General features: G+C 49.3%; 1 protein-coding gene across 3 annotated transcripts in view; it reads right to left on the bottom strand.

Moving 5' to 3' along the window:
* Positions 1-16,793, bottom strand: part of POC1A (POC1 centriolar protein A) — an 89,092-nt gene that overhangs the window by 22,071 nt on the left and 50,228 nt on the right. For 2 of the 3 annotated variants that reach the window (XM_060204561.1, XM_007527315.3), the window contains exon 10: positions 6,285-6,428. The exons of the other annotated variant lie outside the window; for it this stretch is intronic. In XM_060204561.1, the coding sequence (XP_060060544.1) occupies positions 6,285-6,428 (144 nt within the window). The remainder of the gene's footprint in view (positions 1-6,284; positions 6,429-16,793) is intronic. 3 annotated transcript variants of the gene reach the window in all.

The following is a 16,793-nucleotide window of genomic DNA, read 5'->3' as shown; positions in this document are numbered from 1 at the left end:
GTCGACATCAGCCGGGACTCACTCCCATCTCACCAGCCAGGGACAGGCCACCCGGGAGCCAGGCGTCTGACAGAGACACACACGCCCCACGGCGCAGGACGCCAAGCTCCACAGAACGCAGGCGGGCTGATCACGGACTGTGAGCTCTGTGTACCTTTTGCATGCCATCTCCTCGCAGGCTGACTTTCCCACCAATGCCCATTCCAAAGCCGTCAATCTGCCAAGACTTGATAAAGCAGAGCTGTCCCTGCCTCTGTGTCCAGCGGTGCTTCATTCAGAAGAATGCCAAGTGGCCACAGAGATTATTGTAGCTGGGTTAATCTCAGAGCCGTTGTTGAGCCCAGTTAGGGATACCTGTCATCATTAAAATAACCAGACTGTCTTGAGGTCTTTGCCCCTTCCAGAGAGGGCTTCTGGTCCCCCGTCTCCTCCTACCACAGAAAGCCCAGGTCAGTCTGAGGAAGCGTTCCATGTGGGCCTCGCCACCCTGCCCCCCCATCCTCAGGCCTGTCAGAGTCTCACACAACATGAACATCACAGGCCCTGGAGGTGAGCACAGCCATTCGGGGCCTCCGGTCTACGCAGAGGGACTGCTTTGGGCCACCATCGCATATGGGTGTCACTCGGTTGCCCAGCCCACCCCTCAGGCAGTAATAAACACAGGACAGACTTGTGTCTGAGTGCTAGCAGACCCCAGCCCTGGCCTCTACCAAGCTCAAGGGCTCTGCGAATAAAGAGGCAAGGGCATGGGGAAGAGCCAGGACTCAGCCTCTTAGCAACTGGTCAGACCACGTGAACCTGGCACAGACCCGAGAGTGTCTTGTCTTGAGCCCCTTCTCCCTAGGAAGCAGTCGCTGAAACAGAGGAAAAACAAGTCTCTTGTCTGGAAGTCCCAAGTGGCAGGTGTTCAGGATGTCCTGAACTTGACCTTAGCCAAGGGCACTCCTCAGCTATGCGTAGGGTGGAGAGCAGCTTAATCTGTCCTCCACTGTGGGGATACTCAGAGGGTCCGCTCTGGCGGCAGAGACAAGCATCCCTGGGGCACAGGGAGGGGGGTGCACACATCCACAAATGGGGTCACGGTGGTGGGGGGTGCTGTCTCACTCGACGCTCTAAATTCCTTCCAAGTTCAGTCCGGATGCACCTGGAGGGTTGCTCCCCTACTTCCTGGGAATGAAACTGCTGCAAAGTGTAGTCTTTCTGACTTGAGGCCAATCCGGTTTGACCAGGTAAGAGGGACACTGAGAGCCCCCAAGGGTGGCTGGGCAGCTCGGTTCACATCAGGCCAGACCCATGCTGGTGACCATCTTTCTTGATCACGCCTGGTCAGCTGAGCAGTTCATCAAATAGGTAACTACCAGGACCATACCGCGTGTGCGTGCGTGTGTGTGTGTGTGTGTGTGTGTGTGTGCGCGTACGGCGGGTGTCTCAGAGAGACAAGCAATTCTCTCCAACTTCCCCAAATAGGGAACTACCAGGACCATACCGTGTGTGTGTGTGTGTGTGTGTGTGTGTGTGCGTGTGCGTGTGCGTGTGTGTGGGGGGTCTCAGAGACAAGCAATTCTCTCCAACTTCCCCAAACAGGCTTCGATTTCTTGGCCTTGTTGAGTCGGGTGGGCAGACTTCCAACAACCTGGGCATTTAAGAGCTCGAATGCCAGTGACCCCAGTCAGTAGGGCTGGGCAGGCTTCCCACCAAGAGCGAGTTCTGGTCCCAGGACCTAGCAGCTCCCAGTGAGTTACAGGACCCTAACGTGACATCAGAGCATTGCTGTGGTCAGACACACACACACACACACACACACACACACACACACACAGAGGAATTTCAAGGGTCTTTTTTTTTTTTAAGGCTCAGTACTGTTTTTTATTATTATTTTATATTTATTTATTTATTTTCCCTTTTGTTGCCCTTTTTTTTATTGTTGTTGTAGTTATTATTGATGTCGTTGGGTAGGAGAGAAATGGAGAGAGGAGGGGAAGACAGAGAGAGGAAGACAAAGACAGACACCTGCAGACCTGCTTCACCACCTGTGAAGCGACTCCCCTGCAGATGGGGAGCCGGGGGCTTAAACCGGGATCCTTATGCCGGTCCTTGCACTTTGCGCCATGTGCACTTAACACGCTACACTACCGCCCGATTCCCGGTTCAGTACTTTTTAAAAGCACCAAGATGAAATACTGCAGTCAAAAATAATATTGCCGTGGGCTTCTGAGGCAAACGCCACCAAAGCTGTCAGGTCAGGCCCATTACAACCTCCCTGCTCCTGGGTCACTGTCCACACCTCTGTGCTCCTTCTTCTTGCCCTTGAGGAAGACCCAGGATGACTGCCATTAGACACGACCCAAGCCTCAGCCACTCAGGCGCCCATGAAGGAAGCCCTGAGTGTCCACACAGGAAGTCCAGGGAGCCAGCGCAGGAGGTGAGCTCATGCAGGAACTCTCTCTGGCTAGCTTCCCAGCAGGCCTGATGCCTCCACAAGCTTACGGGGGAGAGATGCCCACGGACTGCCGATCACTGTCAGCCCAACGTCCTTTTCCTTGTGGTGGCGGCCCCAGGGTACCTGCTCTAGGGTGAGTGTGAGAGGCGACTCAGGCTCAGAGGATGAAGACCCTAAGGGGAGCCATGACCCTACCCAAGATACTGACCTCTGCAGCCACCCTGTGGGATAGACAGATATGATGGGCTGTGCCCATGTCCCCCTCCAGAGTGGGGAAACCGAGGCTCCCAGGGATCACACAGAAGGGAAGTGGCAAAGTGAGGCCAGAGAAGATTTCTGTCTGGCTGTGTTATTTTTGTTGTTGTTTGTTTGTTTTTGTTTTTGTTTTTCCTGGGCCTTATGGACCTCTGGGATTAAGTTGACTTTCTCAGGAAGAGACTTGGGATAGGCGCAGCAGGACAGGGTAGTTTTAGGATAAGTGTGTGCTTTCCCGGAGGGCAGGAGAGGTGGTGGGGTTGGGGACAGGCTGGCAGCAGAGTTTCTGCCCCTCACGGGACAGATAAAAGATCTGAGTTTGGCTGGCTGACAAGAGAGAGAGGGGAGGGCACACACAAACTATAAAGCACATGCACTGCTTGCATCTTCACAACTAAGTGGGACTCTGCTGTCCTTTCTTCCTGGGAAAGAAGATGCTGAGATCCACACCCTGTTCTAACAGCCTTACACTCAACTCAAGAGATGCATTTGGAAGGTTAGAAGTGACTGGTGCTCGGAAAAAGCCTGTTACCGGACGGTGCCTTCTCTGTCTAACTTCACTGCCTAAGCCGAACACTCAGTGAGCTGTGCTGCGGCATTTTCACGGGAAAGGTTTCTTCTGACCCACATTAGGCAAAATCAGCCCCATCTGCTCTCACAGACTGAAAAGGCCAAAAGACACACTTTCCAGAAACTTCAGAAGAAGCAAGTGCCGGCTTACAGCACTCCTTACATCTTCAAAACTGAGTGAGACTCTACTGTACTGTATTCTTGGAAAAGCAGCTTAGATGATGATGATGATGATGATGATGATGATGATAATAATAATATAAACTACATTCAACAATTTGTTTGGCTTCGTATGTTAACTCTCTTTTCAATCACCAGGTTCCAGATGCCACCAGGATGCTGGCCAGGCTTACCTGGATTGAAGACCCCACCAATGTGTCCTGGAGCTCCGCTTCCCCAGTGACACACCCTACTAGGGAAAGAGAGAGGCAGACTGGGAGTATGGACCGACCAGTCAACGCCCATGTTCAATGGGGAAGCAATTACAGAAGCCAGACCTTCTACCTTCTGCAACCCACAATGACCCTGGGTCCATGCTCCCAGAGGGATAGAGAATGGGAAAGCTATCAGGGGAGAGGGTGGGTTATGGAGATTGGGTGGTGGGAATTGTGTGGAGTTGTACCCCTCCTACCCTATGGTTTTGTTAATTAATCCTTGCTTAAATAAATTTAAATATATATATATATATAAACTACAAAGCACACATATGTGACCTCAGAGAATCCACACAAGGCTTTGTTTTAGTTTTAAGGAAGAAAGAAATGAAGAAAAAAAAAACCCAAAACAACAACATCAATAACTAAAAAAACGGGGCCCAGGTGGTAGGGCACACTACAGTGCGCAAAGGCCCAAGGGGGAAGTATCACGAGTGGTGGAGCAGGGCTGCAGGTGTCTCTTTGTCTCTCTCCCTCTCTATCTCCCCTCCCCTCCCAATGTCTTTGTGTCTATGAAATAAATAAATAAAAATATTAAAAAAACAACCCAAAACCCTCCTAAAGATAAACCTAAAATCCACGACCAGGAAATACATTTTCCACAAATACCAATTCAAATGACAGCTCGACTCCAAGAGCAGCTACCACAAGAAGTACACATCTTTTTTTTTTTAACCTTATTTTTTCAGGAAGGAGGGAGGAGAGAGGGACAGGAACCGAAGCACCACTCTGCTCTCCACGGATGTGGGGCTGACACTCGAACCCAGGGCCATGGTCTGGCATGCACTCTTACCCACGGAGCCATCTTGAGGGCCCAAGACGTACACGTCTTTGAAGAGTTTCAATCCTGGCCTCTGAGGCCAGAGTTCAAGACTCCCAAATAAAGGGTCCAGGATACATGCCTGGTTTCACAAACACCACCATTACTACCACCCATCACTTGCTGGGCCCTCCTCCTTGCTGGGACCGAGGAGAAGACATTTTCCCCCGGCCCTCTCCCCTTCTTGCCAAGCCAGGCCACTAGAGTCTCCCTGGCATCTCAGAAGCACTCCTGAGGGCACCATTTGGATTCACACAGAGGCCAAAAGGTGTGTGGCCAGACAAGGATACCACCGAGACACCCAGCACCTGGCCTGAGCCCAAGGCTGCAGGCATGGCTGAAGGTGAGTCTGGCTGTATCCTGTGTGGTGCCTGCTTTTTAGAAAGTGACTATCATACTCCTCACTGCTAACACATTCCAAAACCCTCCATGTGCGGCCCTAAAAAACACAGTGACAGGAAATGTTTTCGGTATTCTACTCCTCTGGAGCCAAAGAAGCTATTTTTAACCATCTTCTCAGACTTAATTTCCAATTTTACCCCATCAAGTTCTAATTGATTCCACCTCCCCTGATCTCTCACTTGACGAGGCTATGAAGAAGGTGAGGCGGGCTCGGCAGTTTCTGATGAGTCTGAGGCTGGGGTTTTTCTTTGTCTTTGCTCGCTGTGTGTCTCTGTGTGCCTTCTCAGGGCTGGACGGGCTTTCAGAAATGACTGGACAGAGTGCCCGCCTGGCAGCCAGTCACTGAGGCCTGACCTCTCTCCTCACGAGTGCTCCTGCCAGCGGGGAAGCTGTGACACGAAGGGAAGGAGCTCTGCTCACTTAGCCCTGGGCCCAGTGGTAGGGAACGGAGACCTGGCCACGCCAGCTCCATTTGCATCAGAGTCACAGGTCCTCTGCATCTCTCCCGTTGCTTCACTCAACCCATGAGCTGGCACAGGAGAGGGGAGCTTGCACCTACTGCCAAGGAGAGGAGCCTTTAAACCTCACTGTCCCTATCACCACCACCACACGCCCCATGCCAGTCACGACAGGCTTCACTCACTGTCCAGGTACAAGAGACAGACAGCAGGCTGGTCCCTCTGCCGGGCCCACGTCCCCCTACTGAGCAGCCTCAGCATCGGTGGCCACCCCGTCGGGACATCTTGCTCTCACTGAAACTGCTACACTATGCAGGCTCTGGAGGGCCAGGCCCAGGCCCAGAGCTAACATTTGCTGAGCAGCTACCTAGCTGGCATCAGGCAGGAGCCAAACACTCTCCACAGTTTCATTTCCTTGAGTCCTAACCACAGATGTGGGAGGCGGAGCCCACAAAGCGGCATGTCACAGATCAGTACAGCAGGGCCTGGGAAGGTGAAGGGATCTCTCCAAGTCACCGAGAGGCTAAGAAGCAGTGCCGGCCTGAACCCGGAACCAGGGCTCTTGGATGCCCTGACCCTGAGCTTGCAGTCCCCCCGAGAGTCCCCACAGTGAAAAGCGGGCTGAGCGGACAGTCTCAGAGCTCCGCTGTGGTGCAGGCTGGTCCTGGGTGCGCCCTACGCAGACAGGATCCAGTATTGGTGATTTGGGGAACCAGTGGCTATGCCGGGGTTCAGATGTCTCTCACAGCCAGGATTTGAGGGTAGGCACTGTTATTTCTTTAATTTGGCGAAATACAGGTTCATGATAATTAGGCTTTTAAAAACGCCAGCACCTGCTGGCCAGCTTCAAGGGCCACGAGCGCCAGGCCAAGTGTAGACGTGGAGGGTCTCACGTCGTAACCTACCTGGGTGAGGACGTCCAGCTGGCCTACGATGTGCTCCAGAGTGCTAGTCAGCGTCTGGGGCACGCTGCTGGGCTCCTGGGGCTGACTCTGCACAGACTCCTGGCTCTTGCCTCTTCCCGGCAGCACGGGAAAGTTCACTTCCGGCTAAAGATGAGGAAAGCAAAAGGGGTCCCTTAGTCTTGATTCAGTGCTTGAAGAAACACCAGGAGGGGAGTAGCCTCTCCACAGGATTAAGTGGAAAACCACCAGCAATCTTAGGAAAACGAGTTCCACATGTCAGTAAGGAACGGCAGTGTGGTGGAGTTCCCACATCCGGGCCTTCCTTTTTGAGCAGAGGCTATGGGTAAGGAGCAAAATTAGAGCCCTGGCAGACTGAGGGGTAGGTAGGGCAGCAAGTCCCCCCAACCGGCTTAGACAGACCCTCTGGGAGGCGAGGCTGGCTGCCAGCTGCACCCTCCAGTAGGAGTCTCCCTGGCTCAGAGACACTGAAGTCAGCCTGGTTTCTTGATGTCACCCTCCTCAAGGTTAGCTCAGTGCCCGTTCCCACCCCCACGGCGCCCAGCATGGCCAGGCCCAGGGTGTGCTCATTCCATCCTTGCCCCGGCACATGCAGGTCTGCAGGGGAGAAAAGAGATTTACTTCCGTGTGAGCGTCCTGGCCAGGTGGCTGGCAGAAGATGAAGCCACGAGACCAGTGGCCTGGGCTGCTTCAGACAGGATTCTAGAAATGTCAGATCACCGGTCTAGTGGGTACAGCCTTCACTCCACAGAACACAGCAGGACAGAGGAGAGGAGAGTGGCGATTCAGATGGGCCGCAGCTGACATGTGAGTCCCACCATGGACCAGTCACAAGGCCTTGGACAGAAGGGTTGACTTCCCTGGGCCTCCTCTGTGAACGGGACATGAGTGGGCCTGTCCTTCAAAGGGCTGGATTGTGAGAGGCGTTTATCGGCAACCAACAGCAAGCCCTTCCCAAGGCCACAGGTGCGGCTGAAGGTGAATGTTCCAAAAACATTCACTGTCCTCTTGTGAAGCCCCATCCCAGAAACACCCCTCCCCCCCACCCCACCCCCGCAGGGTGGCGGCAGGCAACCTCTGCCCTGTAGTGAGCGTCCCCATAGACGGCCAGTGGGGGTGCTGCCTGCTTCCTGGGAAGGAGGAAACGGAAATTCTGAGTGTTTCTGCAGAATGACCCAGAAGCTGACCTGCAAAGCTGAACTTCACTGACTTGGCAACAAGAACCCCCACTACCGAGTCCAAGCTGAGGCAGCTCTGATAAGTGCTGACAGCGGCCAGAGCCCAAGCAAGACTGGCGGTCTTTGGTGCGGAACGACCGTATCTGTCCACCTCCTCCAGACTTTCAGGACTGTCTCCTTTTTAAAATTTGTTTATTTATTTTGGATAGAGACAGAGGAAAATTAAGGGTGTCAGGGAGAGAGAGAGACACCTGCAGACCTGCTTCACTGCTCATGAAGCTTCCCTCTGCTGGTGGATACTGGAGGCTTGAACTCAGGTCCTTGTGCATGATAGCATAGGCCGCCACCCGGCTCCAGGACTGTCTCATCTTACAGTGAAGGGAACAAGCCCAGGCAGGAAGCACCTGGCAAGAAGCTCCTCTCCCAAGTCCAGGTTCTTTTTTTTTTTTTTAAATCTTTTTTTAATATATATATATATATTTATTTATTTTATTTATTCCCTTTTGTTGCCCTTGTTGTTTTATTATTGTAGTTATTATTGTTGTTGTTGGATAGGACAGAGAGAAATGGAGAGAAGAGGGGAAGACAGAGAGGAGGAGAGAAAGATAGACACCTGCAGACCTTCTTCACCGCCTGTGAAGCAACTCCCCTGCAGGTGGGGAGCCGGGGTTCGAACAGGGATCCTTATGCTGATCCTTGTGCTTTGCGCCACCTGCGCTTAACCCGCTGCGCTACCGCCCGACTCCCCCAAGTCCAGGATCTGCCTGTCGCGGGCTCCTCCGCCACCTGGCTCTGGTCTGTGTCCTGTCCACCCTTAGCAACTGCCACTCAAGCACTCAGCACACTGTCAACCTAGCACATCAAGGTGGCAGTCACTAATGTTTACTAGCCAAAGCTTTATTATTATTATTATTTTTTTTCCCTTTGCCTCCAGAGTTTTCTCACTGGGGCTTGGTGCCTGCACTACGATTCCACTGCTCCTGGAGGCCATTTTTCCGCATTTTGTTGCTCTTGTTGTTATCCTTGTTGTTGTCATTATTATTGTTGTCATTGCTGCTGTTGTTGCTGGAGAGAAAGAAATCCAGAGAGGAGGGGAAGACAGAGAGGGGGAGAGAAAGACAGACACCTGCAGACCTGCTTCACCGCTTATGAAGCGACTCCCCTGCAGGTGGGGAGCCGGGGTTCGAACCGGGATCCTTACACCAGACCTTGCGCTTCAGGCCACATGCGCTTAACCCGCTGCGCTACCGCCCGACCCCCTCCAAGGCTTTTTTAAAATACAGGGCCAGGGACCAAACTTAGGGCCTCACACATACTATTGGGGCACCTTCCTGGCCCAGCTTTCGTTTTACTTATATAAATGCAAGAGAAAGTGAGAGGGAGAGGCAAACAAACAAACAAACACACAAAAACCACTGCATATTTCCTCTGTGCTGCTCTCTTACAGTGCTGGGGCTAGAACTCAGGGCCTCATACAAAGTATGTTTTCTACCACCGCACTGTCTCCCTAGCCCACACCAGGGTTCTAGACAAGTCAACCACTGCTTCCTTACAATGGCCCTCTGTGATAGGCATTAACTAGCCTTCATTTTCAGGCAGAGGAGCAGATTCAGACAGACTAAGTAAGTTGCTCTTAGTACCCAGCAGCTGGAATCTGACCCCAGGGGACATGCAGTTCTTGGCCACCAGGTGACCCCACCTGCAGCTCTGCCCAGCAACTATGTGCCCCCACTGGGTCTACTCTGGCTCCTGGGCCTCAGCCTTTTTGTGTCAACTCCCCCCCCCGCCCGACACCCCCCCCCCACACACATCCTGCCTGTTGTGGAATGCCTGCGTTCAGCACAGAACAGGCCCTCCACAGCACCTCAAAAAGCCAAGCCCACTTCGATGACATTCCTTTGTGATGAAACCTTCCCGGCACAGAGGACAGTGGCCCTGCCTGGTGCAGCGCACAGGGGCTCACCTCCACTCCACACTCTGGAGTCACTGCTTTCCCCAAGAGCTTGGCAAACAAGCCAGGAATCAGAGACAAGAAGGTGGGCAAGAGTGACAAGGCACATACGAGCCAAAGCTGTGAGTAATGTCCAGGGCAGAACAGCCAGAGCTGCATGGGGGGTGGGGGTGGGAAATCCCACCAGCCCTGTCTGCGCAAATCAAAGGGCACCAGGTGGCCCTCAGGTGCGTCACAAGCAGAAATCACAGAACTGACTCGCAGAGGCACAACAGCAGAACTGCACCAGGTCCACGACCTCCTTCACTTTTGCCAAATGGACTGGGTTGTCGGGTTAGTCATGAGGTATTTTTCTATGTTTTTCAAAGAAAAGCATCATGACTTTTTGGACAACCCAATAGATATCAAAACATCAAAAAGAGAAAACGGTGAAACTGGGATGATGCCACTCTATTAAACTTTTTTTTTTTTTTTTGCCTCCAGGGTTATTGCTGGGGCTCGGTGCCTGCTCCATGAATCCACTGCTCTTGGAGGCCATTTTTCCCATTTTTGTTGCCCTTGTTGCTGTCAGTGTTGTTGGATAGGACAGAAAGAAATGGAGAGAGGATGGGAAGACAGAGAGGGGGAGAGAAAGATAGACACCTGCAGACCTGCTTTACTACCTGTGAAGCGGGTGACACCCCTGCAGGTGGGGAAACGGGGGCTCAAACCGGGATCTTTATGCCGATCCCTGCACTTTGTGCCACGTGCGCTTAACCTGCTACACTACCTCCCGGACCCTCTTTTAAACTTTTTAAAAATAGATGATTTCGTTTTTGCCGCCAGGGTTAGCAGCTCTACCAGCAGTGAGGAAGGCCTGGCCTCCCAGCTGGTATCGTTCTGTCTGGCCCTGTCAAGGCAACCACAGGCTGGGCTCCAAATACAACAAATCCAGGAGTGTTTTTCATCGCAACAGTAAGCGCTAATTTCTAAGCCGATGATTTTGTATGGCCTGTGAAAGATGTTACTGATGTCCAAACAGCCACTGGCAGAAAAAAGAATAAAAATTAGGGGCCAGATCAAGTAGCTCACTCTGGTAGTGAGCTTTGCCGTGTGCACAACCCAGGCCCGGGCTCAAACCCCTCTACCTAAAGATAAATCTAATCAATCAAATGTGATTTAAAGAGAACCAGGAGGCTACTTGAAAGATAGCCTGGTGTACATGGAGGAGATCCTGGATTCACTCCTCAGTACTGCATTAAAAATGATCCTGACAGATCAAAGGAGACCACCTGGGACCGCAACAAGACAGAACTAGAGTGACTTTGGAAACCCACCAAATCACCAGCACATCCAGAGACCACTCTGCCCAGACCTCCAGCTCTACCCAGTCGAGAAACTTTTCGAAAGAACAAGGAATATCAAAGACCATCTGAGACTGCAACAAGATGAGACTGGGACAACTTTGGGAACCCACCAAGTCGCCGATGAGTGTACACACGTATGGCTCGTGGACAGAGAGGAGCATAAGGAGAAATTCCTGGGGCTAAAGCCCATATCTACTCCCCAGTGGCTGGTAACAGTCTGGCAGTTTGCCAGCTGAGGTGCCACTTCCAGTCTGTTTTGCCAGCAAAAAAGACTGCCGAGGGGAGGAGAGGACTCCCCTAAGACTCACCAAATGCAACTGTGAGTCTCCATTTGCTCAACTGCCCTCAGAGGCTGGAACAGCAGCGGGGTGAGACCCTGTGCTGACATCTGGAGCAAGAGAACTGACCAGGAAACTCAGGAGAAGAGCTACATCCCAGTGGCCTAGCAGTGGGGCTGTATAGTGGGAGCCTTTCCACATGGTTCTCCCGATGAGAACATGGTAAATAATTGCCTCAGAACCTACAGACTATAAATGGGACTTGTGTAGAAACTCACAGGGCCCAGAAGTGCTGCCCAGCTTGGTTCTGGCTGTCAGCAGAGAAGCTGAATTGAGCCCAGAGCTTTGAATCCTTAGGGTGTGGGAGTCGCTTTGCATAACCACTGTGATATCTCTCCCCCACCCTGCTTTATCTCTTGGTCAGGAGTGAGTGATTAAGCTAAAAAACCTACTTATAGGTAAAAAGCCCTCAGGCTCCTATAGCCTACGTGGAAGAAAAGAACAAAAGAGGCTTTAACAGCCACTGTGCTTCAACTCAGGGATTCAGATAACACTGAAACAACTGTTAATTTCCACAACTGTGAACTCTTTAAGTACCTTACTTAGGGGGCCGGGTGGTGGTACACCTGGTTGAGTGCACACATTACAGTGCACAATGACCTGGGTTCGAGCCCCCTGGTTCCCACCTGCAGGGGGAAAGCTTTGCAAGTGGTGAAGCAGGGCTGCAGGTGTCTCTCTCTCTCTCTCTATCCCCCCCTTCCCTCTTGATTTCTGTCTGTCTCTATCCAATAATAATAATGATAATAGTAATAATAAAGTACCTTAATTAGACACAAGTCAATCCAGGCAAGAGTGATTAGTGGACTGAAAAGTACTAAGAGACGGACTTCATAACACACTATAATAATAGTTAAGCCAAGGAGAAACAATGGAGAAATGAATCAGGACAAAAGTCTAGCTAAAAGCCCCCCCCCCCCCAAAGATAGAAACACAGAAAAATGAGATCAACATCCAAAGCTAGCTAAGGAATTAGTCACAAGAGTGAGGAAGGACTTTGAAAGAACTGTCAATCAGAAATGCAGAAACAACAAATGAGACTCAGAAAGAAAGCACTATCTTGAGGTAATCAGAGAGCTGAAAGCTGAAGTAGCTGAGCTATGAGCACAACTAGCTGAACAAGCTACTACAGTGTCAGAACAGGGCAACAAAACAGCTGAGCTACAGAAAACAACAGAGGGGAGAGAGAATAGAATAACTGGGGCAGAAAACAGAATGAGCAAGATCCAGGACAAATTAGAGAAAACTAAGAAAGAAGTAAGAAATCTCAAAAAGAGATTAAGAGATACTGAAAACAACAACAGAGACCTATGGAATTACTTCAAAAGAAATAATATACGTGGAAGTCGGGTGGTAGTGCAGCAGGTTAAGGGCACGTGGCACAAAGCATAAGGACCGGCTTAAGGATCCTGGTTTGAGCCGCCAGCTCCCCAACTGCAGGGGGGTTGCTTCATGGGCGGTGAAGCAGGTCTGCAGGAGTCTATCTCTCTCTCCCCTCTCTTTCTTCCCCTCCTCTCTACATTTCTCCCTGTCCTATCCAACAACAATGACATCAGTAACAACAACAATAACTACAACAATAAAAACAAGGGCAACAAAAAACAATAAATAAATAAATATTTAAAAAAAGAAATAATATATCCATTATTGGCTTACCAGAGGCAGAAAGAGAGGGAGAGGAAGAAAGCATTCTTCAGGACGTAATAGCTGAGAACTTCTCTAGTCTAGACAACATCAAAGACATAAAGGTTCAAGAAGCCCAGAGGGTCCCAAACAGAATTAACCCAGACTTAAAGACATCAAGACACATCATATTTAGAATGAAAAGGAATAAAGATTTAAAAAAAGGATCCTGAAGGCTGCAAGAGAAAAACAAAGAGTCACCTACAGAGGTAAACCCATAAGATTAGCAGCAGACTTCTCCACACAAACACTACAGGCCAGAAGAGAATGGCAAGATATCTATCGAGGGCTCAATGAGAAAGGCTTTCAACCAAGAATACTGTATCCTGCTAGACTGTCATTCAGACTAGACGGAGGCATAAAAACCTTCTCAGACAAGCAACAGTTGAAAGAATCAACTATCACCAAACTTGTCCTGAAAGAAGTTCTGAAAGGTCTCCTATAAACAGCCAGACCATCATAAACATGCCATATATCAGAACACTCTAAAAATCTACAATGACATTAAAATATCTTCAATCTATAGTATCAATAAATACCAATGACCTGAATTCACCTATTAAAAGGCAGAGTAGGAAGATGGATCAGAAAACACAACCCAACCATATGTTGTCTGTAGGAATTCCACCTAACTCAACAAGACAAACAGAGACTCCAAGTGAAAGGATGGAAAACTACCATACAAGCCAATGGACCACAAAAAAGGGCAGGAACAGCTATACTCATATCTGACATGATAGACCTTAAAATATCTGGGGTATTTTAGAATCCTAAGGACATCAGAATGAAATCCCAGTTGTCAAGATCCTATAAACAATGACATTTCTTTAGTTTTGCTTCAACATGTAGAAAAGAGTTCATTTTTATCATTTCAAACCAATTAAACATTCTGGATGAAACAGGTAACTCAATTTATTTGCCTATGACCTTTTAGAAAAGTTGCTAAAGTACTGTATTATTAACCTGAATTTGCATTGACTATGTTTTAGTGTATTTATAAATGACAAACACAGTTTCAAAAATTAAACTTTTTATTTCCAATTTAAAAAATAAATAAATAAAAATTTTAAAGATAGGGATGGACATTACTTAGTGTGCAAAGGATCGATCAATCAAGAAGACTCAGTGAATATCAACATCTATGCACCCGAGGAGAGGCCATCTAAATACATCAAACATCTATTGAAAGAGCTACGGCACTATATTAACAGCAACACAGTCATAGTAAGGGATTTTAACACCCCCCTCTCTCAACTTGACAGATCATCCAGGCAGAAAATCAATAAAGAAACGAAGGAGCTAAATGAGGAGATAAACTAGAACTATTGGACATTTTCAAAGTAAAAATGGTGACTTCACCATTTTCAGTCCATCTTGGATGGACCTTGAAGAAATCATGTTAAGTGAAATAAGTCAGAAATATAAAGATGAATATGGGATGATCTCACTCACAGGCAGAAGTTGAAAAACAAGATGAGAAGAGAAAACACTCAGCAGAACTTGGACTGGAGTTGGTGCATTGCACCAAAGTCAAAGACTCTGGGGTGGGTGGGTAGGGGGAGAGTTCAGGTCCTAGGACAGGATGGGAAAGGACCTGGTAGGGGTGTATTTTTGTGTGGAAAAATGAGAAATGTTATGAATATACAAACTCTTGTATTTACTGTAAAACATTAATCCCCCAATAAAGAAATAATAATAATAATAAAAAGATCCTGACATCTGCTCAGGCAAAAACTAGTAAAATCATGGGCCCTTGAAAAATACCTGAAATACACCTACTGGCTATTTCCAAAACAGAGCCCCCAAATCTTCACCTGCACTATTCCAGCCTTTAGGTTCTGACTAGTCAACAATTTGTTTGGCTTTCTATGTTAACTCTTTTTTCAGCCACCAGGTTCCAGATGCTAACATAATGCCAACCAGACTTCCCTAGGCAGAAGACCCCACCAATGTGTCCTGGAGCTCTGCTTCCCCAGAGCCCTTCCCCACTAGGGAAAGAGAGAGACAGGCTGGGAGTATGGATCCACCTGTCAATGCCCATGTTCAGTGGAGAAGCAATTACAGAAGCCAGACCTTCTACCTTCTGCATCCCATAATGACCCTGGGTCCATGCTCCCAGAGGGATAAAGAACAGGGAAGCTTTCAGGGGAGGGGGTGGGATACGGAGTTCTGGTGGTGGGAATTGTGTGCAATTATACCTTTCTTATCCTATGGTCTTGTCAGTAAATAAAAATTAAAAAAAAAAAGACCCTGAAGTGATTAAGAGAAAAAACAAACAAAAACCCTTCTGCTTTTGGAGAAGCAGGAAGCCATTCTATGCTGAGATTATGTCTCTTATGGCTGGGGGGTGGGTAGGACTTCTCACTCAGGAACTCAGGGCCTGCCAAGACTGTGAGAACTCTCCCAACAGAATTAGCAAGCAGGTCCCATGTGACCATCAGCAAACTCTTGCTGGGGGAGAAATAGGGCCGCAGGAAGACTAAAGAGTAAGGAAACAGGAACACTGAGAGAAAAGTCCCCCAAACGGATAGTCAATATACAAGAGAAACGCTAAAAGCAGCCCACCGACTGGAAAGGTTGACTGCTGTCAGGCTGGAGAGTTGGCTCTGCAGGTAGCGTGAGCGTCCAGCTCTGCAGCAGCCAAGGTTTCAGCCCTGGCATCACAAGGGAGATGATGCCATGACACCGGGGAAGCTCCATTCCTGTGCTGTCTCTTCCTGTTTCTCTGTCTGAAACAAATACCAGCCCAGGAGTGGGGGAGTTATGCATGGATGTGGCCACAGCTCTACAAAAAGAGAAAACCAACACAACTAAACTAAGAAAAACAAGCCTGACTGCCTCAGATATAGTGCCCAGCGTTCAGTAAATAACGATGAGACAGGAGTCGGCGAGATAGCACACCTGGTAAGGCACCTACCTTACCAACTACCTGGTCCAGGTGGAGTGCTTGATCCTGGCACACCACAGGAGTGGGCGGGCTTTACTGTGGTGGTGTCTCTGTCTGCCTCTCTATCTGTTAAAGTCTGTTACGTTCCCCTCATTTCAGATTCCTCATCCAGTAAAAATGGAAGCATGTCTGCAGGAAGATACATACATAAAGGTAGAAAAAAGTAACTTTCTTTGGAATAGTGAAAAATTGCAAACAATCCAAATGTTCACCAGTAGGCAGTTAGACAGACTGTGGTACAGACACTGCATGGACTCTAAATCAGCTGCCTAGAGAGTGACGGACATGTGCCCAGAAGGGTGAATCTCGAATCAGATTTAGTGAAAGAACCCAGATGAAAAAGAATATATGCTTATGTAACTCCATTTACCAAATTCTCAAAAATGTAAACTAATCTTTAGTGACAGAAAGCAGATTAGCAATTTCTTGGGGGCAGAGGGAGAGAGTGGATTAGCTACAAGGACACAGGGGACTTTCCGGGGTGTTGAAACAGTCTCTGTCTTGGTCGTGATTGTTGCTATATACTGCGGGTACATGATAGTACCTGCTTGTATAGACTCACAGAACACCAGTTCATTTCCTTTCTTATCTTTATTTATTTGCTAGAGACAGCCAGAAATCAAGAGGAAGGGGGGGGGATACAGAGAGGAAGAGAAACAGAGAAACACCTGCAGGTCTGCTTCACCACTCATGAAGCTTTCCTCCTGCAGGTGGGGGTTGGGGGCTCGAATCTGGATCTTCGCACATTGTGACACGTGCGCTCAACCAGGTGCGCCGCCACCTGGCTCCACCAGTTCATTTTCCAGAACGATGAATGGTACTCTTGATATTAAGCCTGACTTTAAAACCTGCAGTTACCAGTGAAATGACACTAGGAGCCCAATGTGCCCCGCCACAGGACAGAGACTACGTCGCAGGGACTTTGCACAACTCTGTTACTCTGCCTTCCGGGTGAAGAACCACTCCACCGTGTGACATTACCAGTGGGCAACAAAAAAGAGAGTCCACATGAGGCCCCTGAGGCCCACCACTGGTCTGGGGGGTTACGTTT

Source organism: Erinaceus europaeus, chromosome 12 (assembly GCF_950295315.1).
Source record: "Erinaceus europaeus chromosome 12, mEriEur2.1, whole genome shotgun sequence".
Taxonomy (NCBI): domain Eukaryota; kingdom Metazoa; phylum Chordata; class Mammalia; order Eulipotyphla; family Erinaceidae; genus Erinaceus; species Erinaceus europaeus.
The sequence above is the reverse complement of the archived record's forward strand: the minus strand, read 5'-3'. Positions and strand labels throughout refer to the sequence as shown.